This window comes from Portunus trituberculatus, chromosome 26 (assembly GCF_017591435.1).
Source record: "Portunus trituberculatus isolate SZX2019 chromosome 26, ASM1759143v1, whole genome shotgun sequence".
Taxonomy (NCBI): domain Eukaryota; kingdom Metazoa; phylum Arthropoda; class Malacostraca; order Decapoda; family Portunidae; genus Portunus; species Portunus trituberculatus.
This window is the reverse complement of record NC_059280.1, coordinates 288,045-301,180: the sequence shown is the minus strand read 5'-3', so window position 1 is coordinate 301,180 and position 13,136 is coordinate 288,045. Positions and strand designations below refer to the sequence as shown.

The 13,136-nt window shown below is 39.8% G+C and overlaps 1 protein-coding gene across 1 annotated transcript; it reads right to left on the bottom strand.

Moving 5' to 3' along the window:
• Window positions 1-8,819: 8,819 nt before the first annotated feature.
• Window positions 8,820-12,840, bottom strand: LOC123509231. The gene is made up of 3 exons (XM_045263429.1): window positions 12,755-12,840; window positions 10,393-10,633; window positions 8,820-9,287 (listed from the first exon to the last, which is right to left on the bottom strand). The coding sequence occupies exons 1-3, from the start codon at window positions 12,838-12,840 to the stop codon at window positions 9,138-9,140; spliced, it is 477 nt and encodes a 158-aa protein (XP_045119364.1). The 3' UTR covers window positions 8,820-9,137.
• Between the last annotated feature and the right edge of the window lie 296 nt (window positions 12,841-13,136).

Sequence of the window (13,136 nt, the reverse complement as noted above, 5' to 3'; positions counted from 1 at the left end):
CAAGCCTTCTACAACACCTACAGCCATCAGCAACACCCAGGGTACAAGACAACACCTAAGCCATGAAGAAGAGTTAGGATAGATTAGCAGTTTGTCATGTTTTTTTTTTTTTTTTTCTTTTAAGGACATTTTAAGACAGTTTGGCATGTTTTTATGGTATTTTAAGATTATTTGGCATGTTTTTGATGGCATTTGAAGAAAGTTTGGCTGTGATAATACCATTTTATTGACATTAGGAAGGGTGTATGGAGGTGACAATATCAATGGGCACAGTTTTCACTATTTTAATCCCCACATGAGTTTGTGAAGCAAGTGTTGGATTCTCAGGACAAAGATGCAGTGTGCTTGTTAAGAGATTCACTCAGCGCTCACTCAATCATTCACTTACTGAGCTCAGAGGAATGAAGAATGTGCATTGTTGCTGCTTGTGTGTCAGTCAAAGGGCTATATTCACAAACAATTTACTCTCACCACGACTGCTTTCCAAGGCCACAGAGATGACTGGCAGGGTTTTCAAGAGTGTTTCTCCAGTTAATAATGTAGAAATGTAGTCACTCTGCCTCTAGAACCATAAAAACACGATTAAAAACGCTTTATTCTCCACCATGACTATTTTCCAAGGCCAGAAATGATTGGCAGGGTTTTCAAGAATGTTTCTCCAGTTAATATTGTAAAAATCTTGTCATTCTGCCTTTAGAACTCTCTCTCTCTCTCTCTCTCTCTCTCTCTCTCTCTCTCTCTCTCTCTCTCTCTCTCTCTCTCTCTCTCTCTCTCTCTCTCTCTCTCTCTCTCTCTCTCTCTCTCTCTTATTATTGAAAGAGTTGGTTTGTAAGATTGTGTCACTTCAAAACCAAACATTTTCATCTTTGAATATTTGTTAACTTGAAAAATTGTTTAAGAATATTTTGTGAAGTTGAAAATTTGTTCAGATTTCCACAGTGAAGACTGGCCATTAATCCTCTGATGTTTATGGATCTTTGTTAATGGCAATGAAATGGTCTAATGGTACACAAATCTCAAGATAAAAATGTGTCCCAGTACTGAAGGGGTTAAATAGTGAAGACTGTGGCCATTGATCGTGTCACCTCCATAGACCCTTGCTAATGTGAATAAAATGGTCTAATGGTACACGAATGTCAAGGTAAAAATGTGTCCTAGTACTGAAGGGGTAAAAATAGTGGAGATTGTGGCCATTAATCTTCTGCCTTCTTTAGACCTTTCCAAGTGTCAATAAAATGGTCTAATGGTATCCAGATCTCAAGGTAGAAATGTGTCCCATTACTGAAGGGGTTAAAATAGTGAAGACTGTGGCTATCATTCTTCTGCCCTCTATAGACCTTTCCTAATGTCAATAATATGTCTAATGGTACACAAATCTCAAGGTAAAAATGTGTCTCAGTATTGAAGGGGTTAAGATAGTGAAGAATGTGGCCATTAGTCTTTTGACGTCTATAGATCTTTTCTACTGTCAATAACATGGTCTAATGGTACACAAATCTCAAGATGTCCCAGTATTGAAGGGGTTAAAATAATGAAGAATGTGGCCATTAATCTTCTGACCTCTGTAGATGTTTCCTAATGTCAATAAAATGGTCTAATGGTACACAAATGTTAAGGTAAAAATTTGTCCCAGTACTGATGGCGTAAAAATGGTGAAGACTGTGGCCATTAATCTTCTGATGTCTATAAGCTTTTCCTAATGTCAATAAAATGGTCTAATGGTACACAGATCTCAGGGTAAAAATGTGTCTCAATACTGAAGGGGTTGAAATAGTGAAGACTGTGGCCATTAATCTTGTGATCTCCATACACCTCTCCTAATGTCAATAAAATGGTCTTAATGGTACACAAATCTCAAGGTAAAAATGTCTCCTAGTACTGAAGGGGTTAAAATAGGGAAAAGACTGGCCATTAACCTTGTGACCTCCATAGACCCTTGCTAATGTCAATAAAATGGTCTAATGGTACACAAATGTTAAGGTAAAAATTTGTCCCAGTACTGAAGGAGTTAAGATAGTGAAGATTATAGCCATTATTCTTGTGCCCTCCATAGACCCTTCTTAAAGTGAATAAAATGGTCTAATGGTACACAGATCTCAAGGTAAAATGTGTCCCAGTACTGAAGGGGTTAACATGCCACATTATCCCTTACACAGAATGATTATTTAGGTTACAACTTTGCCCACTAAGACTAAGGTAACAGTAATTGTAATGGGAGGCACTGCAAGGTTTTCTTCATTTTTCAGAATTCTTATTTATTTATTTATTTTTTCTGTCAGCTTTATTTCTCACCCAAAAATTGTTAAGCTGCTCCCAAGGGATAATTTACCCCCAGTTTGGGAACCACTGTCTTGGAAGGTCTCATAAAAATACTGAATTTCTGTGGCAAGGTGCTGGAAATGTGTGTGTGTGTGTGTGTTTGGAAAGTTTTTTTGGGGTTGGGTTTTGAAATAAGTTTGTGTTTTATACTGTGAATTTGTTTATGTGAAGATTTTTTTGTGTTTTGAAGTGAGGTGAGGCTGTGTGGCAGTGTGCATTAGGATCTGGTGAAATGTGTGTGTGTGTGTGTGTGTGTGTGTGTGTAATTCACTGTTTGATCTGGTGCAGTCTCTGACGAGACAGCCAGACGTTACCCTACGGAACGAGCTCTGAGCTCATTATTTCCGATCTTGGGATAGGCCTGAGACCAGGCACACACCACACACCGGGACAACAAGGTCACAACTCCTCGATTTACATCCCGTACCTACTCACTGCTAGGTGAACAGGGCTACACGTGAAAGGAGACACACCCAAGTATCTCCACCCGGCCGGGGAATCGAACCCCGGTCATCTGGCTTGTGAAGCCAGCGCTCTAACCACTGAGCTACCGGGTGTGTGTGTGTGTGTGTGTGTGTGTGTGTGGCAAGTGTGGGCAAGATTGGTGTGTGTGTGTGTGTGTGTGTGTGTGTGTGTGTGTGTGTGTGTAATTTTTACAGGGCCTGGGCTTTATACTCGTGTGGCCCCATCTCCATATCTACAGTCTACACACATCCAACTTTCCTTTAAAACTATGCACACTCCTCGCTGACACCACCTCCTCACTCAGACCATTCCACACCTCCACACATCTCTGTGGGAAACTATATTTCTTCACATCTTTCAAGCATATTCCTTTTGGCTATCTTTATACTATGCGATCTCGTAGTTCTATTTAAATTTTCCTCTCTCAACATCATTTGCTCATTATCCACTTCATCCAAACTGCTCAACAGTTTATAAACCTGTATTAAATCTCCTCTTTCTCTTCTTTGTTCCAAGGTAAGCAAATTCATTTCTTTTAATCTTTCCTCAGGTCATTTCTGCCAATTCCGGAACCATTTTTGTTGCTATTCTCTGCAATCTCTCCAACTTCCTTATATGCTTCTTTTTATAAGGGGACCAAACCACCCCAGCATATTCCAATCTTGGTCTAATTACAGTACTAATTAATTTCTTCATCATATCTTTATCCATATAATGGAAGGCTAATCCAATATTTATAATCAAATTATATATTTCTCCAAACATCTTGTCAATATGAGCCTCAAACTGCCCATGGTCTTGTATTATCACTCTCAAATCCTTTTCCTTTTCCACCTTTTTCAACACTACTCCTTCACCCATCTTATATGACCCTCTTGGCCGTCTTCCACTCTTCCCCATCTCCATTACATGACTTTTGTTCAGATTAAATTCCATCTCCCACCTCTTGCTCCACTCCCAAATCCTATCTAGATCTGCCTGTTAAATTTCACAATCTTTTCACTCTTCACACACCTACACAATTTCGCATCATCCGCAAACAAATTAATATAACTGTTTACTCCTCTGGCATATCATTAATATAGACAAGGAAAAGTATAGGTGCCAGCACTGAACCTTGTGGGACTCCACTCTCCACCACCAACCAGTCCGACTTTGCATCCCTTATTACCGTTCTCATCTCCCTCCATCTCAAATAGTTTTCCATCCATTTTAACAATTTTCCCTTCAGTCCTCCATAAATCTTTAATTTCCATAGCAGTCTCATGTGAGGTACCTTGTCAAAAGCTTTTTCAAATCCAAATATACACAGTCCATCCATCCTCTCTCTCTTGTATTTTGTCAACCACTCTCAAAATAAAAGCTCAGTAGATTTGTTACACATGACCTCCCTTTCCTAAAGCCAAATTGATGATCCGATAATAACTTATGATCCTCCAAGAACCGTATCCAATATTTCTTTATCACCCTCTCACAAATCTTACCGACCACAATTGTTAGTGACACAGGTCTATAGTTAAGAGGCTCTTCCTTACTGCCTCCCTTATAAATGGGCACCACTTCAGCTCTTTTCCACTCCACCGGTACTTCCCGGTTTCTAATGAGCACCTTATAATATCATATAATGGATCAATCAATTCTTCTCTACATTCCTTCAATAATTTTCCTGAAACTTCGTCTGGTCCCATCGCTTTATCATCTTTAAGTTCCTCCAACATTTTATATAACTCCTTTTTAGGTATCTTAATGTCATCCATGTGCACATTTCCTTCTACATTTTGAGGCTTTACAAACATTGTTTCTTTAGTAAATACTTGTTGAAACCTATTATTTAGCAATTCCGCGATATTCCTAGGGTCATCTACTATCCCTTGCTCTCCTTTTAATCTTTCAATGGACTCTCTTTTTAAGTTTACCATTTATGAACCTGTAAAACAATTTTGGATGTTCCTTACTCTTGTCTACAATATCTTTTTCAAATTTTCTTTCTTCCTCCCTCCTTACCCTCACATACTCATTTCTCGCCACTCTATAATTCTCCTTATTTAGTATATTCCTGTTCTTTTTCTATCTTTTCCAAGCCACATCTCTCATTTCTTTAGCCTTAACACAAGTTGCATTAAACCAATCCTTTCTTCCTTCCTCTCTCGGTTTATACTGTGATACAAATTTCATAACTCCTTCTTTATAATATTTCATAAAAATCTCATATTTTTTTTGCACTTCTCTGATTTGTAACATCTCCTCCCAATCTAATGTTCTAAAATAATTGTTCAAATTTTGTGTGTTCATCTTACTATAATTCAATCTACCACTCCTGTATGTCTCATCTCTCCTTCGCTGTGTTATTGCCATCTGCATCTCCATAACCACATGATCACTCTTCCCCAATGGACATTTATATTGTATATCCCACATAGGTACACTTCTCGTGTTAACACCAAATCCAGTCTAGCGGGTTCATCATCTCCTCTATATCGAGTATTTTCTTTCACCCTCTGTTCCATCATATTTTCCATCATTAGATTAAGGAATCTCTCTCCCCATGCTTCCTCTCCAACACCACTTACTAGATTTTCCCAATCCACTTCTTTACAATTAAAATCTCCTACTAGTATCACCTTTCTTTTTCCAGTTTCCACTTTGCAAACTCTGTAAAGTATCCTTGATCATATTGTCGTATTCCCTTAATGTCCAAGAATTTGTTTTAGGAGGTACATAGGTCACCATGATTATTAATTCTTTTCCATCACTTTTTAACCTTATGCTTATCACTTCTGCATTGTTCTTCCCATACCAAACCTTATCCACATTTATCTCCTTCTTCGTCATAATCATAACTCCTCCTCCACCTTTACCCTCTCTATCCTTTCTCCATATATTATATTTATTATCCAAATTTACCTTTGTTTTTTCATGTAATTTTGTCTCCGTCAAACACACTATATCAGGCTTGCAATTCTAATCTACTTGACAGTATTCCATCTATATTAGTATACATTACGGTCCACCTACTGGTCCCTCTAGGGGTTCCTCTGCATTCCTTCTTTCCACATACCATTTTTTGACTCTCTCTCCTATAACTCTCCAAAAAAACTTTTCCTTTTCCTCTTCAGACTGTTCATTATTTTTTCTTCTTGCCTCTTCCAACGATTCAATATATCTTCTCTCTCTTTGTGTGTGTGTGTGTGTGTGTGTGTGTGTGTGTGTGTGTGTGTGTGTGTAAGGGTATGCTCACACTACAAGCAGAGCGGTCCGGTTAGGTGTTCACACAATAAGCAGAGCAGGGTGACCTACACAAGAATTCTGGGTGTCCTCTTAGCCACAGAGCAGGTCGGGCAGGCAACAATATGATAAAAAAAATAATAATAATAAATAAATAAATAGTGTCAAATTCCACAGTGTTTACCTGGAAGGACAACAAAAAATTTGACGATATATAAAGGAACGTGAAATTCTGTTGGTAAAGTCATTGTGTGTGTGTGTGTGTGTGTGGGGCTCACTGATCTGTACAGTGTGTTTTTTCTCTTTCTCTCTCTCTTCCTTCTTTCTTTTATGTTTCCTCTTCTTCCTTTCATTTTTCCTCAAGGGATGGAACAGCTGTAGGAAAATAAGAAAAAAGTGTTTTCCTTTCATGTATAGGACCAGAATATCACTTCCTTCTCTCTTTTCTCTCTCTTCCTTCGTTCTTTTATATTTTCTCTTCTTCCTTTCATTTTTCCTCAAGAGATGGAACAGCTGTAGGAAAAAGGAAAAGGGTTTGTGTTTTCCTTTCATATATAGGATCAGAATATCACTTCCTTTTCCTCTCTTCTTTTTTTCTCTCTCTTTTTTTTTTTTTTTTTTTTTTTTTTTTTCGTCAGTTTCCTTTCATTTTTCCTCAACGGATGGAACAGGTGTGGAAAAAAGAAAAGTGTTTTCCTTTCATGTATAGGACGAGAATATCACTTCATTCTCCTCTCTTTTTCTCTCTTTTCTTTCTTTCTTTCCTCTTCCTTTCATTTTTCCTCAAGGGAAGGAACAGCTGTAGAAAAAAAAAAAGTGTGTTTTGTTTCATGTCTAGGACCAGAATATCACAAAATCAGCTTTTCTCAGCAGACTATTAATATAAAGAGTCAAATTGTACCAGAACTATGCACAGTCTGGTCATTGATTGTCATTTTGTTGTCAGCAATAAAGGCTCACACTGGTGGACACCTTGGCCGTGGGTGGAGTCGTGGAGGGCCGCTGGCTTCCCACCCACAAAAAATGTGCCACAATAATTATTTTGCGTCTGTACGTCCAAAACAATGTCAAAATTATTGCCGCTAGCAACCACTCTGCCCACTCTGCTTGTAGTGTGAACTTACCCTTAGAGTGTGCTGTGTGGGTGTGTTTGTGCTGTTAATCACTTTTTGTGGTTTTTGAAAGGGTATGTTAAGTTTTTAGGAGGTGTGTGTGAGGTGAGGGTGTGTCAGGGTGTCAGGGGTGTATCAAGAGTGTATCTTAGTCTGCAGATTGCTTCTATGAATTCAGTACTGAGACACATTTTTACATTGAGATTTGTGTACTATTAGACCATTTTATTGACAATAGCAAGGATCTATGGTGGTCAGAAGATTAATGGCAACAGTCTTCACTATTTTAACCCCTTCAGTACTAGGACACATTTTTACCTTGAAATTTTTGTACCATTAGACCATTTTATTGACATTAGCAAGGGTGTATGGAGGGCACAAGATTAATGTGTGTGTGTTGTTTTTAAAATGTATTGTTTTCATGTATGTTATTACTATTTGATTGTTTATTTTGATTCTCTCTCTCTCTCTCTCTCTCTCTCTCTCTCTCTCTCTCTCTCTCTCTCTCTCTCTCTCTCTCTCTCTCTCTCTCTCTCTCTCTCTCTCTCTCTCTCTCTCTCTCTCTCTCTCTCTCTGATTGTTGAAACAGTTTGTTTGTAAGATTGTGTCACTTCAAAACCAAACATTTTTATCTTTGAATAATTGTTAACATGAAAGAATTGTTTTAAAATATTTTGTGAAGTTGAAAAGTGTTTTAAAATTTTGCAAATATGAAAATTTGTGCAGATTTTTTTGTTAAGTTGTAAATGTTTATTTTATATTAAGTTGAAAATTTTGTAGACTTTTCTGTATAGATTTTGCTCAGTTTTGATACTAAGTTGAATCTGTATAGACTTTTCTGTATAGATTTTGCTGTATAGATTTTGCTCAGTTTTTATACTAAGTTGAATCTGTATAGATTTTGCTCACTGTTTTTATACTAAGTTGAAAATTTGTGTAGACTTTTCACTGTATTCTTTGTATATATAAATTTTTTTTTTTTATTAAAATATTTGTAGACTTCCTGGCAATGTAATAATGTAAAGAATTGTTAAATAAAAGTCTAGGAGACTCTTGCATTTAATTTTAACTCCAATATGGATCTGCCTAATCTCCGGAGACTCTTTCGAGTATTTTTGACTTAAGTACATTTTTAGGGCCATTTGTGGGGTTTTAGGTCCATTTTCTGCATTTTAGGGCCATTTGGGGTGTTTTGGGGTCCATTTGGGAATTTCCTGCATTTCTTATGGGTTTTTGGCCAGTAGTGCAGTATTTAGGGTCAGTTTGGGGTTTTGGCTAGTTTTTAACCATTTTCTGCTGGTTTTGGCCAGTAGTGCAGTATTTAGGATCTGCTTTTTTTTTTTTTGCTTTGACCATTTTTGCCGTTTTTTGGCCAGGTATGCAATATTTTTTTGGACTTTTCCATAACTTTTCAAGGATAATGTCTTTTCTTAATTTACTCATTTTTTTCACCCCCACATTTTAATATTTTCACATTAGCTCATCTCTCTCCATTTTCTTGTATTGCTATGATAAAAAAAAAGCATGAAATTAGTTAGCGTGTTTTTTATTTCTGGCCTGTTATTGTTTAGAGTGAGTGTGGGAGGTTGATGGAGGCAATATTGGTGTGTCAGACAGTGACCTAAGCCAGCCTGAGGCGACTACTGACTAGTCAGCCACAAATATTCCCAGGAAAGGAAATTCTCCAAAACAATAAAGATTTCTTCACAATTTATTATTCAATCATGACAACAGCTCCAGGTACAGTGACACCACCATAAGGAGGTGGTGGTGGTGGCGGCGGCGGCAGGCGTTGAATGGCAGGTCTGCGATGAATCTTTCACTGGACGGAGCCGGCGGTAGTGGTGGTGTAGCAGGTGTCTGGTGGCAGGGGGGTGGGTGGCCGGAGTTGGTAGGGTGATGGGGAGAGGGTCAGTGAACGCGCCGTCATCCACTCAACAAACTATTCTCCCTTAGCGGCAGCAGCAGCAGCAGCAGCAGCGGCGGCGGCGGGTGCGGGGGCGGGGGCGGCGACCATCACAGTGCGCGATGCAAGGCAGAGTCCTTCCCTGATCTTGAAACGGTGGCGGAGGCAGAGGGGTTAGTAGTGGGCGTTGTCAGTGAAGACAGTGCAAGGTACACAAGGCTCATTACCGCTGTGGAGTCAGGCCTTTGGATCGTCAACTCCTGTAATGGACAAAAATGAACAAAAAAATGAACTTGTTCACTAATTATCCCTACAGCTAACAGGCAACATTGCCCTAAACACTCCTTCACTGCCTCAATCAGCCTTTCACTCTTCATTCTACGTATTCTTGATACTACCACCACCACCCCACCACCACCACCACTACCACAAATCGAACATGAACATTAGTATCCGAGTTTACCAATTACCTACATCACTCTTGAACCTCTTAAACATCTACGCCCGCTTACCACTAAGAACTAATTTCAAGAATATATCCCCAAACTTACCGTTATACTACCACATCTCGTTTCTAATGCACGTACCTTGAAACACCAGCCCCGTTACGTTAAGAAATCCTGTCCACTCATTCTTTTCGCAGAGGTAGCCATTGTATAACAAGGGAACCACAACGACTTACCCGAAATATTTTAGCCTCAAATACAACTTACTTAAGGAGTTCTATAGTAACGCGACACGTTTAATCTCTTCAGCACCAAGACGCTTTTTCATATTCCTTCCGTTAGTACTTTATCTTATACAACTTCAGAAACTTACGCGAGGAATTAAAATAGTGAAGACACAGGCCATTAACCTTGTGACATCTATACACGCTTTGTAACAATAGAATTATCTAATCGTACACACGTCTCAAGGTGAAAATGCGTCACAGTACTGAAGAGGATAACTAATTCTTCCTTCCTACACAACTACAATGACCACGAAAACACTTCACTTGCCACGGTCATTACCCAAATCTATTCTGAACCCGTTACTCTAACCGCACTAGTAAATGAATGACCAAGTAAATTTAACACTCATACGTAGCGATGGTTCCGGATACATCCTACATAGACACGCAGACACCGTATAGTTAACCTTCCATTAGACACAGTATACGTAGCGATGGTTCCCGATACATCTTAGTTACATACAAGCAGACAGACACCGTATAGTTAACCTTCCATTAGACACAGTGCACATCCTACACATATCCTGTTATCCTTTTATCAGTCAAAATTCCTAACAACCCTCTATTGACTGACTAACAACTTCCTTCCTATCATCACAGCAAGTCAACGCACACTATTTATTTACATACACCACCAATCTCTCCGCTGTGCTGTGCTGTGCTGTGCTGTGCTGTGCATCAAGCTTCCCGTTGCTATTACCACCGTTGCTGCACGTCACGCCCAACGCCAAGACACACACGGCCACTGGGCTGCGTAGACTCGAGGGGTCGGTGGTGGCGTGGAGACTGAAAGATGTAGCGGGCGTGGTGTCTGAAGTACTACTGCTCTCACTGCCATCCTGAGCTACTGATCTTGCTTCGTTCTCGTCTACCCTCCCCCAAAAAAAAAAAAAAAAAAAAACCTGCCGATAAGGAAAGAGCAATTTGAGGCCAAACGAACATTATGAAACGCTGCCGGTGAACCGAACCACTGGTCCACCACCTGGATATAAACTAGCCACGCTCTTTAACGCCTTCCAAACCAACCGTTATTACACAAACTCAATTGCATATGTTTGTTTTATCAATCATTCTTATCTTCCGTGTAGTATTTAGAATAATACAGGATTTTTTAAATTTTGTTGTAACATTTTGAAGCTTCCTTCGTTGTAAATGATTATGATAGATAATAATCTCTCTCTCTCTCTCTCTCTCTCTCTCTCTCTCTCTCTCTCTAAGTAAACCCTACCTGTAAATCAACGAATAAAGATAAAAGAAAAACGTATCATTAACGGGAAATTGATTATAATAGGTAATAATCTCTCTCTCTCTCTCTCTCTCTCTCTCTCTCTCTCTCTCTCTCTCTCTCCAAGTGAACCATGCCTGCAAATCAACTAATCAATATTAAAAAAATGAAGAGTAAAAACGTATCATGAACGGATCACTTTTCTAAGGAAGCTTGAGTTGAATTGAGTTGTAATGACTGAGACGGAGGGAGGTGGAGAAGGAATTAGGAGGCAAACTAGTGGTGGCTCACACGAGTGAATGGATAGCTAACCCTTTCAGTACCGTGACACATTACGATATCCATGCTATATGCTTACTACTGGGTGATTTTATACAGCTTCACAAACTTACATAGGGATTAATATAGTGAAGACTATGGCCATTAACGAGAGAGAAAAAACTGGCGGAGAATACTGAAAACGTCTCATTTCATAGGGAGTGTTCATATTGTTCTAATGTAATGATGTGTGAAGGTTCCAATTTTGATTAGTAGAAGTAAACGACAGAGCCAGGATGTTCAGCGTAGCGTCTATAGAAGACGAGATAATTGCTGGTAAGGGTGTGTGTGTGTGTGTGTGTGTGTGTCTAGTTGATAGATTGACCAGTCAGCTTGTTAAGGCACTCGACAATATTAACCTGAAAAAAAGAGAGTACAGTGTGTGTGTGTGTGTGTGTGTGTGTGTGTGTGTGTGTGTGTGTGTGTGAATGAGTGTCCGTGCATGTGTGAGTGAGTGAATGTTCACTGTTTGATCTGCTGCAGTCTCTGACGAGACAGCCAGACGTTACCCACGGAGCGAGCTCAGAGCTCATTATTTCCGATCTTGGGATAGGCCTGAGACCAGGCACATACCACACACCGGGACAACAAGGTCACAACTCCTCGATTTACATCCCGTACCTACTCACTGCTAGGTGAACAGGGGCTACACGTGAAAGGAGACACCCAAATATCTCCACCCGGCCGGGGAATCCAACCCCCGGTCCTCTGGCTTGTGAAGCCAGCGCTCTAACCACTGAGCTACCGGGCGTGTGTGTGTGTGTGTGTGTGTGTGTGTGTGCGAGTGAGTATCTGTGAGCATGTGATATGTGAGTGAATATGTGTGTGCGTGCGTGCGTGCGTGATGACCAGCGTGCGTCCAGCGGGCGCCTACATTATAACTACGCCTTACCGTACACCAACACCACCACCACCACCACCAACCCCACCAGTGTCAGTAGGGGTGGGCAAGAATCGCTATTTTGGGAATCGCCGATTCCGATTCCAGAGGCTGTTGGAATCCCTGGAATCGATTCCGGAATCGATTCCTCCACAAATTTTAAACACAAACTTTTTCCTTAAAACGTGCAAAGGACGAGTGAGGAAGCAAGTGAATTAATTGTGTTTTATGCGTGTAAGGACGAGTTCCTGTGCGTGCCATCACGTAACTCACGCCTCGGAAAGTAGTAGTAGTAGTAGTAGTAGTAGTAGTAGTAGTAGTAGTAGTAGTAGTAGTAGTAGTAGTAGTAGTAGTAGTAGTAGTAGTAGTAGTAGTAGTAGTAGTAGTAGTAGTAGTAGTAGTAGTAGTAGTAGTAGTAGTAGTAGTAGTAGTAGTAGTAGTAGTAGTAGTAGTAGTAGTAGTAGTAGTAGTAGTAGTAGTAGTAGTAGTAGTAGTAGTAGTAGTAGTAGTATGCAGCACATGAAATACTAATTATTCTAATAACAATAGGTAATTCAAGCACTGTTCTTACCTTGAAGCACGACAGCCGAGTTCCCAATAAATTTCAAGACAGGAAACAGTTTTCGTATCCCTGACATGTCTAATACCTGAACGCATTGTCAGACAAGACAATGTACGCGGGAACAAGTGATGGACTCCCGTCCTTATGGAGAGCTCTGATATAACATGTGTGTGTGTGTGTGTGTGTGTGTGTGTGTGTGTGAGAGAGAGAGAGAGAGAGAGAGAGAGAGAGAGAGAGAGAGAGAGAGAGAGAGAGAGAGAGAGAGAGAGAGAGAGATTGAATTAAATTTATTTTCATTCTACAATGGAGAGAGATGAAAGAGAAGGGAGGAAGGAAGGAGAGAGAGAGAGAGAGAGAGAGAGAGAGAGAGAGAGAGAGAGAGAGAGAGAGA

Bases quoted from the DNA above. Each gene is read 5' to 3' on its own strand.
- LOC123509231 (XM_045263429.1), bottom strand. From the start codon at position 12,840: ATGCGTTCAGGTATTAGACATGTCAGGGATACGAAAACTGTTTCCTGT. The intron at 10,634-12,754 runs GTAAGAACAGTG...TTTTTGGGGGAG, and splicing joins CTCGGCTGTCGTGCTTCAAG to GGTAGACGAGAACGAAGCAA. The intron at 9,288-10,392 runs GTGTATGTAAAT...TGTCCATTACAG, and splicing joins GCACAGCGGAGAGATTGGTG to GAGTTGACGATCCAAAGGCC.